This window comes from Cydia amplana, chromosome 18 (assembly GCF_948474715.1).
Source record: "Cydia amplana chromosome 18, ilCydAmpl1.1, whole genome shotgun sequence".
NCBI classification, from domain to species: domain Eukaryota; kingdom Metazoa; phylum Arthropoda; class Insecta; order Lepidoptera; family Tortricidae; genus Cydia; species Cydia amplana.
Window position 1 is genome coordinate 5,264,272 of NC_086086.1, and position 17,755 is coordinate 5,282,026.

The 17,755-nt window shown below is 38.9% G+C and overlaps 1 protein-coding gene across 1 annotated transcript; it reads left to right on the forward strand.

Annotated features, from left to right (window-relative positions):
• Window positions 1-1,927: 1,927 nt before the first annotated feature.
• LOC134656400 (snRNA-activating protein complex subunit 3) lies at window positions 1,928-7,736 on the forward strand. Its single transcript, XM_063511928.1, has 6 exons — window positions 1,928-2,350; window positions 2,651-2,864; window positions 4,154-4,261; window positions 5,101-5,256; window positions 6,560-6,745; window positions 7,341-7,736. Exons 1-6 carry the CDS (start codon window positions 2,046-2,048, stop codon window positions 7,659-7,661), a joined length of 1,290 nt encoding a protein of 429 aa, XP_063367998.1. The 5' UTR covers window positions 1,928-2,045; the 3' UTR covers window positions 7,662-7,736.
• The last annotated feature ends 10,019 nt before the right edge of the window (window positions 7,737-17,755 follow it).

Genomic DNA, 17,755 nt, shown 5'->3' on the forward strand with positions numbered 1-17,755 from the left:
CTGACAAGATCTGCTTGACCATCTATAATTATCCTGTTTGTTTATGCTGGCAACACTTGCATAACCGCCAAGAAGAGGTACAATCATATATACATAAAATGGGCGAGGAGCCAGTTGACCGAACGAGATGCACTTATGGAACTTTTAGTATGAGTAGCAGAGAAAGCGCTTTTGAAATAAACCGACCAAATTACGTAGGTTATGTTTGGTAGGTTGTCAGGAACGTCAAAACGTGTTTTTAATTTGGTCGCATTACGTATGTTCTGTCCCTCACGGGCGCACGCGTATAGCTCATCTAAGTATATAATACTAGGTATATGGCCAAGACATGCAATTTTTTAGCTATGCGCTGGAAGAGCGTAAATTAAAAATATTTTAGTGATGGTTGAGCCATTTTCTTCGTTATGGTTTGGTTATGGTGCTGGAGGAAATTAGATTATAGCCCGAATGAAAACACATGCCTGTCCTGCCCTGCCATGCCCTGTTGTGAAAACCTCCAGAAAGTGCGTTGAGTTCTGTGTTATTTTGTGCAATATGACGCTATTTTAGAGTAAATTTATTTCGTGTTAGGTATCTAATAAGTACCTACTTTTGATAAGGCACGCCACTATCGATAAATCTGCTACAATGCCTAGACTATGTGCTTGTATTGTGCGTAGTAAATTATTCAAATTTTCTTATTAACATGTATTTTCTTGTGTGCGAATAATTTTTCATCACACTCGCTTTCTTTTCTATTGTTTACCTAAAATTGTACTTTCCTAGCGATAATGTGATGTAAAACATGTATGCAATAAACATATTGAATTTAATATTCTGTTTATTTCTTTATTCCATTATTGATAACATTAACCTTTTCCACATAATATTAGGTCTACTTGGGCGGTTTACAAGTCCATTTTTTGTTTGGTTTCTTGTAACAAAAAATGGATTTGTAAACCGCCCAAGTAGACCTAATATTATGTGGAACGAAAGTACAGGTATGGATACATATGTAGTTGTGCACGCAAACAAACATACTTAGTTTCGGCGGAGAATCAGAGATGGTGCTTTCAAATGAGTTTCCATAAAATGCTTCAAGAGGGCTCTTTTTACCTATATATAGCTGGTCAACCAAATCTTGTCAGTAAAAAAAGGCGCGAAATTCAAATTTTCTATGGGACGATATCCCTTCGCACCTACATTTTTCAAATTTGCCGCCTTTTTCTACTGTCAAGATCTGGTTGACCAAGTATACTTACTTTACTCTTTGGTATACTTGGTCAACCAGATCTTGACAGTAGAAAAAGGCGGCAAATTTGAAAAATGTAGGTGCGAAGGGATATCGTCCCATACAAAATTTGAATTTCGTGCCTTTTTTACTGACAAGATTTGGTTGACCAGCTATATTATTCCTTTATTTATATACTTGGTCAACCAGATCTTGACAGTAGAAAAAGGCGGCAAATTTGAAAAATGTAGGTGCGAAGGGATATCGTCCCATACAAAATTTGAATTTCGTGCCTTTTTTACTGACAAGATTTGGTTGACCAGCTATATTATTCCTTTATTTATTTAAGTTTTGTACTGTTTCGGGCTTCGTTTTTAGAACGTATAATTAATAAATGTTTAAAAAGTGTAAATCTACGCCACCCGCACAATTTCGTACTTTCGTACGAAAGCTTATGGGAAATTTTCGATAAAAGCGGGTAAAAATAATAGCCTGGCAACACTGCTAAAAGGATTTAAAAAAATATAACAATTCAAAGATGTATTTTTCTTTTATTTTCATCTGATCACTTTTGTTGGGTTGGCTATAATGGATTTGGGTTTATTTTCTTCCCACATTTTTCGTTTAAATCTGATTTCTAAAGGTAAATTGATAAGGAAGCAGACTGTGCAACAACCTCAGGGCTGCAGGATAGCGATTGTAATAATCCTGTTAACGGCAAGGAAGACCAAAGCGTTATTCATAGTGCCGAAATTAGTAACAAAACAGTAACTCAGTTCAGTCAATAAATTCTAAATTATCCCGTTCATCATACGCATCACTTGGGACAGAAAAAATGGGAGAACATTTTAGTCCCTTCAAAGTCACAGAGACACAGGATGCTTATGATTATGATCATGCAAAAAGAAAAATTGATCTGTATGGCCCGGATGTTGGGCCAAAAATATACAATGTTAAGGGAAACCTAGTGACTCCACCGATTATTGCAAAGAACCTTCCAGATATATTTAATGTCCTTCCAATTTTTGGTCGGCCTGGGCCTGAAGGACATATTGAGGACTTTTATTCACGAAAGATAAGGGAATTTGTTGGCTGTGATCTGAATGATGAACAGTTTGAAAATCTGGCCAATGATTGCAGGTAATTATGTTTTAAATCTTTTTTTTTCATTAGGAAGTGATTTGGTTTTACAGACATCATAATGTATCAGTCCATTTGATATCACTCAGTGTTGGCTGAAAGTTAATGCGAATTGAAAATGTTGGCCATTAACCATTATAAATTGAACCTTAAACCGTATCGGACGATTATAGTTTACGATTCAATTTATAATGGTTAATGGCCAGCATTTTCAATTTGCATTAACTTTCGGCCAACACTGATATCACTATAAACACTATTTTTACTCTAATTCCTTTAAAATTAAAACTATGATTTCAGTCCTGATTTGCTAAGGACTGGCAGTGAGCTAGTAATGCCAACCTCAGTGCCCACGCTGTCAGTGTTCTCCGAGGAGGAAAACAGAGAGTACAATGAGCAACACAGCAACCTGTGCGTTGTGAGGAAGCATCGGTTACGTATGGCTAGCGATCCTAATGCCAGTTACCAGAGAAAGCTGAAGTATAGGGGCACACGGCTCATGCCACTTGCACAGGTACAGGCTTTGGGAATGTTTTTATTATTATTTTCTCTTTATTTATCTTTTCTCTTAAGTTAGGGTTTTTATAATATGAATATAAAAGTAAAATATAAAAACACTTACAAAACAATAAAAAAAAAACATATAAACACATTATAAAAAACCTAACCTAGAATGCCGCCGGCAGCGGGGCAGGGCCCAAGCTACCGGTGGTCAGGGCCGCAGAGAGAGGAACCGCGGACTATCCGCGCCGTGTCCAAGATCACCGCCTTCTGCATCCGGCCCTTGATCCAACCACCTAGCGAGAGTCTCTCAAGATGTTGGTCGAGACTCTTCGCTATTAGACCGTTCGCTGAAACAACTATCGGGACAATGATCGTCGAATCAACATCCCACATGGCGGTTATCTCGTGAGCCAAGTCTAGGTACTTACTGGACTTGTCCTTCTCGGCTTTCACGAGATTCTCATCATGGGGGATGGTGATGTCAACGAGCACGGCCCGGCGTTGCGCTCGATCTATTATCACAATGTCAGGCTTATTGGCTACAATAGTCCTGTCAGTGATAATAGATCGATCCCAATAGAGCGTGGCACGACCATTCTCGAGAACTGGCACAGGTGAATACTTGTAGTACGGTACTTCGCGGTCCAATTATTATCTTTCTTCGTTATTATTATTATTATTAAAGCCTTTCTTATACGAACTGTTAACATTTCATTTAACCATTATATGTATATATATTTCTACATGCATGTTCGTAAGGTCTTTTTGACCTAGGCCTCTTCCGAATCGCCTTTTTCTAATATATTTAAGTATTTGTCCAACATTTTCTTCCATTCTTGTCTATCTATTGCCCTTTCTTTCCAGTCTTTTCCTATTGTTTCTATTAGGTCTTTTTCCCATCTTGTTTTTGGTTTGCCCTTTTTTCTTTTACCAATTTTTGGATTCCAATTTGTTGCTACTTTTGTCCATCTGTTGTTTTTCATCCTGGCGAATTTGGGAATGTTAATAACATTTAAAAGTCTCATGTTTTGAACACTTATTAAATCATAGTATTTAACAAGTGTACCATGGTATCTATTTTGTTTATCTTTATTTCCGATTGACACAGGTTACACTGGTAATCCCTGAACAAGATCAGTAATATCTCTGTTGAAACATTGAAAATAGAGGTTTATTACAAAATAAATAGCAATAGATTCACTTAAAATTATGATAAAATTTTTGGTAATCGTGGTGGTAATTGGTGGTTGTACAATACAATAAAACAATACATCTTTGAATTTTGTTTGTTTCGTTTAGGCTGAAGATGGAGAGGAAGCGTCCGAACCAGACCTAGAGCCTGGCAGAGATATAATCTACGTCGTGCGGATATATAGACCCTTCCCATATAATATTAAGGAGAAACATGTAAGTTACTTTATAGATGGCCATCCATGGAAAGGAATTTTTTATAGTCTTATCCTGCTTGCAATTAAAAAGAAAAACTTTATAAAGCAGAATTGCTTAGCGCTTCAGTCTGTCCAGATAGATAAAGAAGAAATACTACCTACTGTTTTGGAGCCCGTTCCGTTTTCAGACTTGTATTCCTCCACTTTGCTTGTTCTTTACAACATAAAAGATAAGATAAAAGATAGTTTATTCAAGTAGGCATATTACAATGAGCTTATGAACGTCAAATAAAGCTACACCGGCTCCAACCCTCTGCCCCGAGAAGATTTGAATCCCCGCTCAATTGGATGAGGGTATCCCAATATCGGACCGGCAACAAACTCGACGGGACACATCTTTTCAAAAAAATACATAGTTGAATAGTGTGTTATATGCAGTGATCGGGGATTTCTATGCCACTTGGGGTGAATGACCTCAATCATTATGCTAGTATGGATATGCCGCGGGATTCCGGGATTCGTGTGCGATATAGGAGTGTTTTGGCATGTTACTGTTAATCAATTAATCATGCATTGCATATATTATTAATATTAATAATTGAAAAATTGAAATTGAAAAATTGAAAACTTAATAATTTTTTGAATAATATTTTTTCTTTAAATCATAACCAACACTGTTTTTACAACTGTTGTTACAGTCCTTTATTTTATAAACGAATTACCAACACCGAAATAGCGTTTACTTTTCGAACAGTTTTGTTCCTATCGCGGGCCAAGTGGCGTATCCATATTACCATTTCGACTTGATATCCCGCGGTGTGGCATAGAAATCCCCGATCACTGGTTATATGTTATCAGGTGAGCAGTCGCCACTCGGTGTTCAGCCGCTGCTTGGTGCTGGCGGGACGGCAGCCCCTGTCGGCGCTGCGCGACCGCGTGGTGTGCGCCAACGACGTCGGCATGCGCGTCGACGTGTCCGCCGCGCCGCACCAGCAACCGGCCGCTGTAGCCAAGGTTGCCAACCATTTATAGTTTGTAGCTTTCTAATAGACCCCGAAGGCTAATCCTATTGTCTATTGTTAAGAAAACTCGCTCGTGCCACGTGCCACAACCACCTGCATATAAAATCGGTACTTCGGTTACTGAGTGCCGGCGAGTCGAACGCTACAGAACCAGTCTAAAATGTGTCATCGAGATGCGTAACAAAGGCGCGTTATCGGAGAGCGCAGCTACACTGGTTTTTTGAGCGTTGGACTAGCCCGCGCTAAGGTGCCAAATAGAATAATTAGGACCCTTTTTTTGCAGGTAAGTAGCACGTGCGGTTTTACTGAACAATAGACAATAGGATAAGCCTTCGGGGTCTACTAGAAAGCTACAAACTATAACATACACAAATAAATATTATAGGACATTCTTACATGACTAAGTCTTACAGTAAGCTCAAGCTATGTTGTGGGTACTCGACGATATATATAATATACAAATACATAAATACATAGAAAACACCCAAGACTCGGGAACAAATATCTGTGCTCATCACACAAATAAATGTTAAATGCCCTAACTTACCAAAACCTATTTTTACGCCACGCTGATCCCTTGTCGTACTCTACTCAACTCTCATAACACGTTCTCGTAATAAGTAACATTGTCCGACAATACTTTGAACCCAAAGATTAGTTCATTGCAATTTTCATACTTGTAGTCTTCAAACCTTTTTAGCGAGATTTTAAGGGTTTTTTCGAGCTTAACAACCTTGAACATGAATCCAACACTATAATTATAATCATTTTAATTTCCAACCTGCGGCCAGTGGCGGATTTGCCCTAAGGCCAAGTAGGACCGGGCCTAGGGCGGCAAGATATTAGGGGCGGCAAGTTGTGACAAAAAAATCGCTGATGATAGCAAGAAATAACTCAAAATGCAGTCAATATGATGGGTGCTTAGAAAGGGGCAGCTACAGGGCCTGGGGCCTAGGGCGGCAAAGACTGCAAATCCGTCACTGCCTGCGGCGGTAGCACGGTCGCATTTTTATCGCTTGTCACCATGCCTGTCACATTCTAACAAGTAACTGCGTAAGGAACGGGCTTAGAGACAGGCGATAAAAATTGATCCATGCAACTTGTAACTAATAATATTAGTGGAAGTCTCTTTTCAATTCCTTTGATTAGAAAGAGACTTTCGCTAATATTATTAGTTACAAGTTGTTATGCAATCGGCCCCAGGTTTCCTTTTTATCAAACAGGGAGTGATCCCGGTGAAATATTAGTCTAATTTCAATACCACAATGATTGATAAGCTCCAACTTTACTGTCAGGACCTGTTTCCCTCTGGGTTTCTGTTCATCAACAACGTGTTCTACGTGGACGGCCGCCCGGGCTGCTCGGACCGCAGCGCCGGCCTCCGCGCATGGGCGACGGCTCGGGGCCTCGGGGACTTTCAAACAAAGGACCTACATTCCACTAAACTGGACGATCTGATTGTGCGTCTGGGACATCCTGAGGTACGTCCATGTTATAAATTATCATTTTAACTGTGTCTATGTTATCTATGTAAAAGAGGATGTCTAGGTTATCTATGTAAAAAAGGTTATCTATGTTATCTATGGATCAAAAGAGGTATGAATGATTTGAAATGGCTGATTTTAACAACATTTTCAACATTTTATAAACATTTTTAAATGTGCTTATTATAAGATTTATAAGACATAAAGACAATAATTGAAAGTATACCGATTAAAAATATTTTTTATCATTTATTTTATGACTATGAGCCTTTTGATGGAAGAAGACATAAAACAAGATTTAAAAAAATACAGTTACTTATAATTGTAAAATGTGTCTTGGAAGAAGTGCAGACTGCAGTGATCTCACTCTTAAGTTTCCTAGCGTGAATCTATGTTAAACCAATCATCTGCAAAATATTCAATGAATGAGTAAGTAACCAATATTTTACGTAAAGCTTACACGTAGTTCGTTCCATTTTGAGTATTTTGCAAATGTAGAATTGTAGACTAACGAGAGTTGTAATTTTGCATATGTTGGCATTTCATAAACATAGATTTACCTTAAATTATCACTCCAATCTCATAATTTCAGGTCTACGTCCACCAAGGCAACTGCGAGCATCTCTTCACATTCTCAGAGATACGTCTGCTCAACCCCGATGACCCACTCTCCATCAAGCAATACCCGGCCCACACCGCTGTCTCACAAAACCAAACCGTCTACTGCACAACTTGTGCTGAGTTCGGAGCCAAATGGATTGTAACCAATTGCTCCACAGTCCCATTTGACCCGGCCTACTTCTGTGATACATGCTTTAGATTATTCTTATACAAGGACGGCCAGAAAATTGGAGATTTCAAGGCATTTTCTTATAGAGGCAATGAGATTAATATGCTGAAGCCATCGGGATGACGAACACTTCAGTTCATATACAGTATGGATTTAAAACAGGGTTAGCAATTCCCTTGCAGGTTGGAGGGTTTTGCGGTACTGAGCAAGTGTATAAAGTACATGTGTACGCTTGTTCAGTATTAAAGTGATATTCTGTAACATAGGCTAAATAGAGGCATCATTTTTAATTTTATTTTAAGTGTTAACATTAAAATCAATGAGAATTTTGAATTTAATACTGGAATAACAGGTTGAGCGCTGATGGCGTTCCATTTAACAGTGTTGGTAGTACTTATAATCCACATATTGTGTAGTCTAGATTAGTGGATGTCTATCTGTCTATGTGTCTATGTTTTTAGGGTTCCGTACCCAAAGATTTATTTTGATACTGTAGCTGTAAGTAAACCCAGAAGAGTTGATGTTGAAATAAAAATATCCTATATTTATATCATGTCTTTATTTTCGCAACGACATACCTTTACGCCAAGATCCCTTCAAGAGCGTTGTAATCTGCTGTGGCTATAATATGAGCGTTGAGTAGAATTTTTTTTCAAAAAAATGACTAGAGTTCGGTCAGAAAAGACTTCGTAGGTACTTAAATCTTATTGTAAAACCATAAAATGTGCAATGGTCAGCTGTGTTGTTAGTATGTATAGGTATGTCCCACCTATCTGATAACTAAGTAGGTTCCTATTTACAGTCGTGCAACAGGCATCAGTCTTCATTACTGCACCGGATAAATTTAGTGCCGTATCAGCGTATTTTGCACCGTCCTTGCAATAATCTATGTCCACCGTCGCAAATCTCAATGGCCTATTATTACTCGGTAAAGCTAAACGGAAATGTTATTATGATTCATGAAACTTATGAAATGTCTATTGATGAATGACTTGTCAATAGATTTGCGGTTAAAGTTACATGTGTGTACCAAGTTTCAACTGAATTGGTCTAGTAGTTTCGAAGAAAATAGGCTGTGACAGACTGAATTGGTCTAGTAGTTTCGAAGAAAATAGGCTGTGACAGACGGACAGACAGATGCTGTACCAAATTTTAACTGAATTGGTCTAGTAGTTTCGAAGAAAACAGGCTATGACAGACAGACGGACAGACAGATGCACGAGTGATCCTATAAAGGCTTCCGTTTTTTTCCTTTTGAGGTACGGAACCCTAAAAAAATCCGTAGTCGGGTGGCAGTTTTTGACGTATGAATTACTTACCTACCTTAAAAAGGGTCGGAAAATACAATATAATTTTATTTGGGGCTTGAGGACGCCGCGTCGAATGGCGTGAAGTGGAAATAACAAAGGGGAGAACTCTATTTACGAGGGATACCTCGACAACTGGTCATCACCATCATAATTAGGTTTTTACCTTATTAGAGCCATCAAGAGCCACCTACGCAAGTTCATTTTTTCAATAAACTTGCGTAGGTGGAGTGCCTGTCAAAATAGGATTTGCAATAAATCTGCGCCAAATAAAGTCTGGTTGTAACAAAAGGGGCTCGCCCTAAGTACAAGGCCTTAAAACAATGGTATTCGTTAGGTAGGATCACAGACAATACAACCTTTAGACATAGCATAGTCGCGCTACCCCCTCTGCCACACATACGGTAGCGTTACTCCATCTTCGAGTCAATCCCGTGCCGTGATTGGTCAGTGTCTTTGAACGGACCAATCACGGCACGGGATTCGCTCACCTCGTCCCCCCGCACCCCCGTATTTTTGGCAGCATCGATTTCATGAAAGAATTGGCCTAAGCTCAGTCTAGAGGTTGGATTGTCAGTGGGTAGGATAGTCTATTAATAACCTAGTAGAGTTTTTATTCTCCGAGTGACCAGCGCTGCAAAATGATTTTGCAATTTGTTGACCTTGAAATGTGACATATTTTTGAATAGTCATATACATTAAGACACTCACGCCAGTTGAAACATGACACCTTACGGGCCTACCCCAAAAGGCGACCATCAGTTATTTATAAGGGCTTCGTAAGTGGTGATATAACTAAACTAACATTTTCTACTCAGAATCCAAAGCGTTATTTTTTTTTAACTCTGTGTTCAAAACTTTTTTTGAAGTGAAAACTTCTTTAGCGGCGCTGGGCACTTTTTGAGGTGGGGAAAAAATGATAAACTCGAGACAGCGTCAGGCGATCACATGACCGTAAGGGGCGTAAGGCGATCACGTGACCGTAAGCCCCGTAAGGTGGCCACTCATAATTTAAATAGCATTTAAATCAATAAAGAAAAACTCAATGTTATTTGACATTTATGTTGCGGACTCCTTTTCAAGACTCTTTACCTAAGTATGTTCAAATAATTTGACGTTGTCATGGCAGTATGTAAATAAACATGTCAATGAAAAAGTGTGATCTTATTTGAGAATGATAATAATATATAATAAATAAATAGAATACCTCCGCTAAACGTATGTATCGTGTTACCGGGCGTCGGTAACATAGTGAGGTGAGTTTTCACTTCTATCGGCACTCCCGGAGTGCAACCGTTGTTGCTTGTTTATTTGAACCAGTCAGTTAGGTACTTATAAGAGGATATACTTACATGTAATATGCTTCCTTTGCGATACTGTTGTTTCCCAAACTTTCCATAGGAGCCAACAGAGTCGTAATGCGATATCATTACTTCAATAAACTGTTATCAAACAAAATGCCGTATAGTGGTTTCCCTAGTTGCGATGGAAATAGCACAAATGTACGTAGATCTTAGATGGTTGCTAGATAGAGCATTATCATTCCTCTGGTATATCTGTAATCGACGCAGTCAATTGAGGAATTAAGATAACTGACTGTTGCAGGGGGCTTCCGCGGGGGCGGACTATGTCGGTTTTTATTTTATCCATATTTCTTACAGGACTCAGGATCACGGCTCTCTTCAATAACTTCAATAATAATTTTCGTCTAGGGTTGACATATGTAAAATGGAATATCCTGACAAAAGTCCTGTAATCACTCTAAAAATCCTGGGATCTAATTATAGTAATTGCATGATTGCATACAAATAAAACGCTGGTCGTCAAGTCCAAGCCTTCGTAAAAATCCCTCCTCTTACAAATTCGGTTAAAATGTGACATAATTATGTCACCCGCGCATTAAAACGAATCGACTAAACACCTTATTCACTAAAATCATCACTTTTGGCGCTACGGTGAATCTCAAAACACAAACATAGGTACCTGTATGCATAGACTACTAATATACCTAATATAAATAGGTCAAAAGGTCAGCCAGCTAGGGCAATTGCAACCACATGGACCAAATTCAACTACTCTGTTCGGAAAGAGAAGAGTCGTGGAATGTATTAGCCCTTAGGCCCCATACATTCCACGACTCTTCTTTCTCCCCACAGACACTAAAAATGAAAGAAATTTGTCTAAAGCTAAAGCCACTTATACCATGTGTCAACTCTCTTATGAAAAGGCGAAACTGCGCCATGAATACACGTGGTTCTTGCTGCAGACTCCTTGTATTTTTGGAGTAGTTGCATTTGCCCCATAGTTGCAATTGGCGTAGTTAGTTAGGTCTTCCGTAGTTAGGTCATCAGGAGCAACGTTCAAGTTCCTTCCTTCGCAATCTCCTATGAAGTCATACCTCAACTTTGTAAGCTGAGATTTTCTTCAAGAATGTTACGAGTATTGTTAGCGGTATTTGATTGATCATTAGATCCCTCGGGTGTTCTTCCGCGGATACTGACTATCAAGAGGTTTGCTTTGCGTTAAATTAACGTTGGCGTGATCTCATCTAGCACGTGTAAATTTTTATGGCGAATTCTGCATTAATATGAGCTACATAAGCTAAGTTCACACTGGTTTGAATCTTTGTGAATTTATGTTCGTTATAGCGTTGCTCATTGCTGAAGGAAAACGATCGTGTGTAAACCGGACTAGGTATTACCAATAAGGTCTATTTTCTTTCCCATAGTTGGAAGGTCAGATACCTAATAGTCGCTTAAGTAAAAATATGAACATACGATACGCCAAGGATGCTCCCGGGAACGCAAAAATTAGGAGGAGCGCTGCACTAAAATTTTGAACAGAAGTATAATGCCAATCCGAAATATCTGAAATAATTTGAAGAGATAACAGAAACTAATACTACCTATACAAGCTATATAGACTACTACCTACTTTTGCATAAGTAATAGTCTATAGCTTGTTCTTACGTTACTCTTACCTAGATTTAACAATTTGTTATGTGATTTATCTTGAAACGACCTTGCAGATCGCTCACTGACTGAAGTGAAAAGTGATAGAGGTAATATCAAAACCGTGAAAAATTGTTAAATTAGAATCGGCCTTTTATCGCAAGTATAGGTTGAACTGACTATATTTTTGCGCGCTTTTTTGTACCAGATATTACTTATCTAAGCAGGTTAAAAATGGTAACTTAATAGCGGTTCATGGGGTAACGTCGGGGTTACAAGTGTTACAACTTTGAAAATAGAGTCGAAACGTATCTACTTATATAGGTAATGCCATGCATCGTACAGGGTGACCTTAATTATGTGGTTTCTGCCCTAGATTTTACAATTTTGATAACAGATTGCCACCGTTGCGAAACCGTCGCATGACCAGGTTACAAGCAAACACCATGGCGCTAGGATTTTTCCTCGACATAAGATATCCTGGATTCCTTGCTCTCAAAACATAGTTCGAACCCATGGTTTATTCGACACGTGCAAATTACAGCATGACATCACGATTTTTCGCGATAGCGTTCATCTGTTATCGGTCATCAAGAGGGTTAGGTGTACATGGACTTAAGACACAGCCGCGTGAAATTTTGTGATCGCGTATCATGCCCGAGTGACTATAGACTACGTACTATAAATAAAATGAAGAGATGCTATACTTATGTACCTACTTAATTACTAAGAGGAAAACTCTCTGACCATCATTAGACCTTATTATTTTGTAATAAGGTGTATCAATTGTCAGTTATCCGTGTAGGAGACTGGTCAGCTGCAGATACCCCCTGTATAGAAGTTTGTATGCAAAGGTGCTAAGCGACTGACATTACCTATTTCCTACTCTATTAATATTTATTCTTGAACTAACACCTCTCAGTAGGGCTAAGATGGCCGGCTCCTTATCATTTGTCACCATGGCTGTCACATTCTAACAAATATGTAAGTGCGAAAGTGACGCATAGCATGACAGGTGATAAAAATGCGACCATGCTGGTCTGATTCCTGACGCCTATCAAGATTTCCAGGATTTCTATTTTTCTGGAAAGTCTATTTTTTTATTCGGTAGACTAAAATGACATTTCATAGTATGAACATAAAATGTCATTTCATACTATGAAATGTCAGTTTAGTCTACCGAATAAAAAAATAGACTTTACTGTTTTAGCTTATGTCCTTCGGACTTTTTATCTTTGAAATACCTAGTCTACTAATAAAGACTATATTCGAGCCACATATGGGCAGGATAGAATGGTTTTCGAAAGTAATATTTTATGGATTTCAGTTGACGTCGATGAGTAAAATCTCTTGAAATTTCTCGTATCCTTCAAACTTTAGCTAAGCGCATCTAAATATAACTGTTAAAACATTAGATAAAAGTAGGTACATACCTACACTCGACTCATGAGTCTTAATGCGTGACATCGCATCGTCACAACATCAATAAATTATTATTGTCAATCTAATTGAATAGTCAGGATCGTAGCAAGTGGAAATCCGTGGTCTCTGCTTACCCCTCCGGAAAATAGGCGTGATTGTATGTATGTATGTAAAATTCAATAAGTCTGAGCACTTTTTTTCGATGTCGGTTCAAAACTAGTTACTGCAGTGTGATTAATACTGCATAGTGATGAGTAATCCATTTCAGGATTTCGGCATCCTGTCATTAATGTATGCTATCAATTTCTATCCCTGTTAATAAAATAAATACGAAAATAATTCCTAAAATAATAAAAATAAATAAAAAAATTAAATAATAATAAAATAAAATAATAATATTAATAAAATAATTAAATATTACCTCTTCACGCTGCACAGATTAGGACGAAAAGTGTGAAGATCATTTTAAAGGGGGTGGAATTTACAATGGAAGTGGGATGTGAAACTACTAATTCTACCTTGACGAAGTCGACGGCAAAAGCTAGTACCTACTGTTGGTAGGAAATAGGAATTAGTGTATTTTGAATCTAGAAGAACTCTACTCGTTTTTAAAAAACTTTCCTTTTTTAAGTATTTTTTAACCGCATCTCAAAAAGTCATTCGAATATAGAGTCGGTCAACAACTTTGTAGGTTTTATCTAAAAACTTATTAATGGTAGCAGTAGGTAAAGAAAACAAGCGTTATTGTATGGTGTAAGGTGTACCTAACCTAACCCATGACAATGCATAAAGACAATACAATATTTTGAACTGTTTTGTAAAAGTATTTCTCTCTCTTTCTTCCAAGCTATATATCCCACATATGGTGATGAGGTCAGCTTTCCGTGTCTTTCGCTTCCATTTCGCCCTATCCTCGACGTCGCTTTCAGATACTCTGCACTCAATCATATCTTTTAGCACTGCACCCTTCCATCTTGTTTTCGGTTTACCTCTGCCTCTTTTACCGGGGATGGAAAGTCGTAGTTAGGGTTGCCAAACGTACTATATTATATAGTATTGTACAAAATTTGGGTCTCTGTACTATATACTTTTGGAAAAATATATAGTACGCTAAAATACTATATTTCCGATTAAACGTATATTACACTTATGTTTAGTATTTTATCTAAAAGTACTATATTTTTTTGAAATGTACTATATTTTTGATGCCTTATTCTGGAAAATACTATATTCCACCAAAAAATAGTTGGCAACCCTAGTCGTAGTGCTAAATTTCCAACGTAGTCTGGTGGTCTCCTCTTTACGTGGCCATACCATCGTAGCCTACTCCTGAATTTTGTCGGCGAAAACGTAAAAGTTAGTATTTAGTTTTATAAATGTTGCTAAGTAGCATTAAAAAAAACCTGTTACTTTTAGCAACGATCCATTTATTGGCAATAAGGCATGATGTCATCGCACATGGATATTGTGTGCGCGGTTGTATCATTGTTTGGTTTGCTTTATTTAATTATAAAATTACATAATTTTGTACTTAGTGGCTACTGGCGATGAGACATTTAAGACACTCTTTTCAATAAATAATAAAATTCATTTATTTCGAGTAACGAGGACTCATAATCACAATAATATACAATTAAATTAAAATTACATTAAACAAAATAAATAACATTAAACATACACTATTCTAAATACTAAGCACAACACAACAAAAATTATTTTAAAACATGCCGGTCGCAACAATGCCGCATGTAGGGGCAGTCGACTCTGTCGGCAATCATGGCCAGGACGGCGTTGGGGCTAGCTCGCACTCTACGGACCAAGGCGGCGCCGCGCGCGCGCATGCTCGCGGAGAAACACGCCATGCGCGCCTCCGCGAACATGCCCGACGCGCTGCAGTAGCGAGGCAGCCCCATCACCGCCCTGAACGCATTGTTAAACTGCACACGGAGGGTGTTGTAGGCTTTCCGAGTGTAGTTCGCCCACAGGCTGCACGTGTACAGAGACGTGCAGTACGCTCTAAAAAGCGTTACTTTCACGTCCCAGGAACACCTTGCAAACCTCCGGGCGATCATGTTAGCTCTAACACATAAGGCCCTCCGCTCACGCTCGATGTCAGCACTGTCCTTGAGGTCGGTCGTAACGATATGGCCAAGATATTTAAATTGTTGTACTCTTTCCAGAGGTACGCCATTCAGATATATAGGGGGCACGTCCAGTACTCGTTTAGACCCAACCTCAAAGACCATATACTGGCTTTTAACGGCATTGTACATTAAACCGTGGTCACTAACGTACTCCTCACAGGTTTTAAGTAAGGTGCGAAGGCCACATATTGACGCACTCAGCAGGACCATATCGTCTGCATAACTCAAGTTATTTACGCAAATACCATCCACATGACAGCCGATATGCCGACCGCTGAGCTCGACAATAAGTGCATTCATGTACAGGTTGAAGAGTGAGGGAGACGTTAGACCTCCCTGTCTCACACCACACTCCAGCCTGTACTCCTCCGACATCTCTCCTGCCCATCTGACGCTGTTGACCTGGTGTCCGTACCAGTGCCTGAAAATGTTAACTAGTTCCTGAGGCAAATTAATGCTCTCAAGCTTTCTCCATAATCGCTCGTAGGACACCATGTCAAAAGCTTTGGATAAATCCAAAAAACAAGCGTAGACAGGGGTTTTACGGTCCGTGTAGTATCTGATGACATGCTTAAGCGACAGTATTGCACTTTCAGTAGACAACCGAGGCCTGAAACCAAATTGGTTATCATGGAGAGAAAGGTGTTTATCTAACTGTATATTAAGCATGCCATCCAACACCTTGGCAATGATGGTCGCAAGAGAGATAGGCCTGTAGTTGTTTGTATCTGACATGTCTCCAGTTTTGTTTTTCACTACAGGTACAACTACAGTCCTCATAAGGTCGGGGGGAAGATACGAGTGACTCACGCATAACGAAAATAACATTGCCAGAACTCTAGAAATGTGCGGCCCGGCATGTTGGAGGTGTTCAACACTGAGGCCATCATGGCCAGGGGACTTGCCTCTCGTTATTGAATGAATCACTTTGGCTACTTCTTTCGCTGTAAATCTCACCAGTGTCCCCTCCAATTTGGCCTCAGTGCCAAACGAACTCACCTCGGTACGTGCTAGTGCTTGGACATGAAAGTGCCTTCTAAAAACGTCCGCGATGTCCTTTGGCTTACTTATACCATTGTCGCTCACCGGGAGGCCATTATATATTTATTGCCATAAATAAATGTCGATTACATTTTATAAATGATATTTAGTTTCCATCCTTACTTGGTAGATATTCCACCAATTCGCACGAAGCGCTTTGCTTCCTCGTTTCTTATGCGCACTGCCAAGGAATGGAATTCCTTGCCGGCGTCTATATTTCCGAGCTCATATAACCCGGCAACCTTCAAATCATCAAAGGGTGAACAGGCACCTTCTGGGCAGGCTCGCTCCATCGTAGGCCACGTCTTGGCCTCGGCTAGTCTGTGGCCATGAGTAAGCCCATTTATAATATAAAACCATTGAGTTTAAATTTGTAGGGTGATATCACTGATATCTCCAGACTTTTGTCAGGATAATACATTTTTTCATATGACAACCCCTAGGTGCGGTGCATCCTTCGCATTTTCCTTTTGAACATGTTGGACCTTCTCAACCTGTTCGAAACTCCAAGTAGGTACTTTATCTTTATCAGCAAAGTACATAGTTTGGCACTACTAACCGCCATAGCAATTATAAGCCTTACAACCATACTTCATCCAGTAAATTAATTACTTAGCAGTTAGATAAACCAATAATTCTAATGGACTGGCGAAAGATAGAGCCAATTCGACTTTAATTGAAGCAATGTTAGTTATCCTGATAATCAAGAATCTAGGTGATGCAATTGAAGAATGTATCGTTTTATGCTTTTGCGCTTTTAGCCTCTGGTAAATAAGTGGTAATATAAGTGTCTCACTGAAACTGAAACCAAAGGTTCGGTTTAGCTCTAGTTTCGTCCGAAACCAAACCTTCGGCGAAACATGTTTAGGTATTTCTGCTGAAACCGAAACTTCGGTCGGACACTAGTCCTAAGTCTTACATAACAATAATGTTCAACTTTTAACTCTATCAAACATCATATCCAACAAAATTGAACTCTGTACTCTTAAAAAGAGTATTCAAAATCAAACACCAATAGCTCAGATTTTGCGTCTATGCGTGTAGCGTGTACTATACCTGCTGTTAAGGTACTTAATGTCGACATCGACACGGACAAAATGCCAAAAATATGTATACAGTCTTGTATAATGTAATTGCCCATAATATACCTACATTAAAGTAGTGTGTACATATTTTTGACACTTAGTCCGCGTCGAAGTCGATTTGGTTTTTATGGTTTTCGATTTTAAGTTGCTCTGGCGTCTGGCACCCAAAATTCACTCGTACTCACCTAGCTAAAAGCTAGAAAAAAACGGCCTGCTGAAATATGCGCTCGTCATTAAAGATTAGACGCGGAATGCGCAAGATAAGAT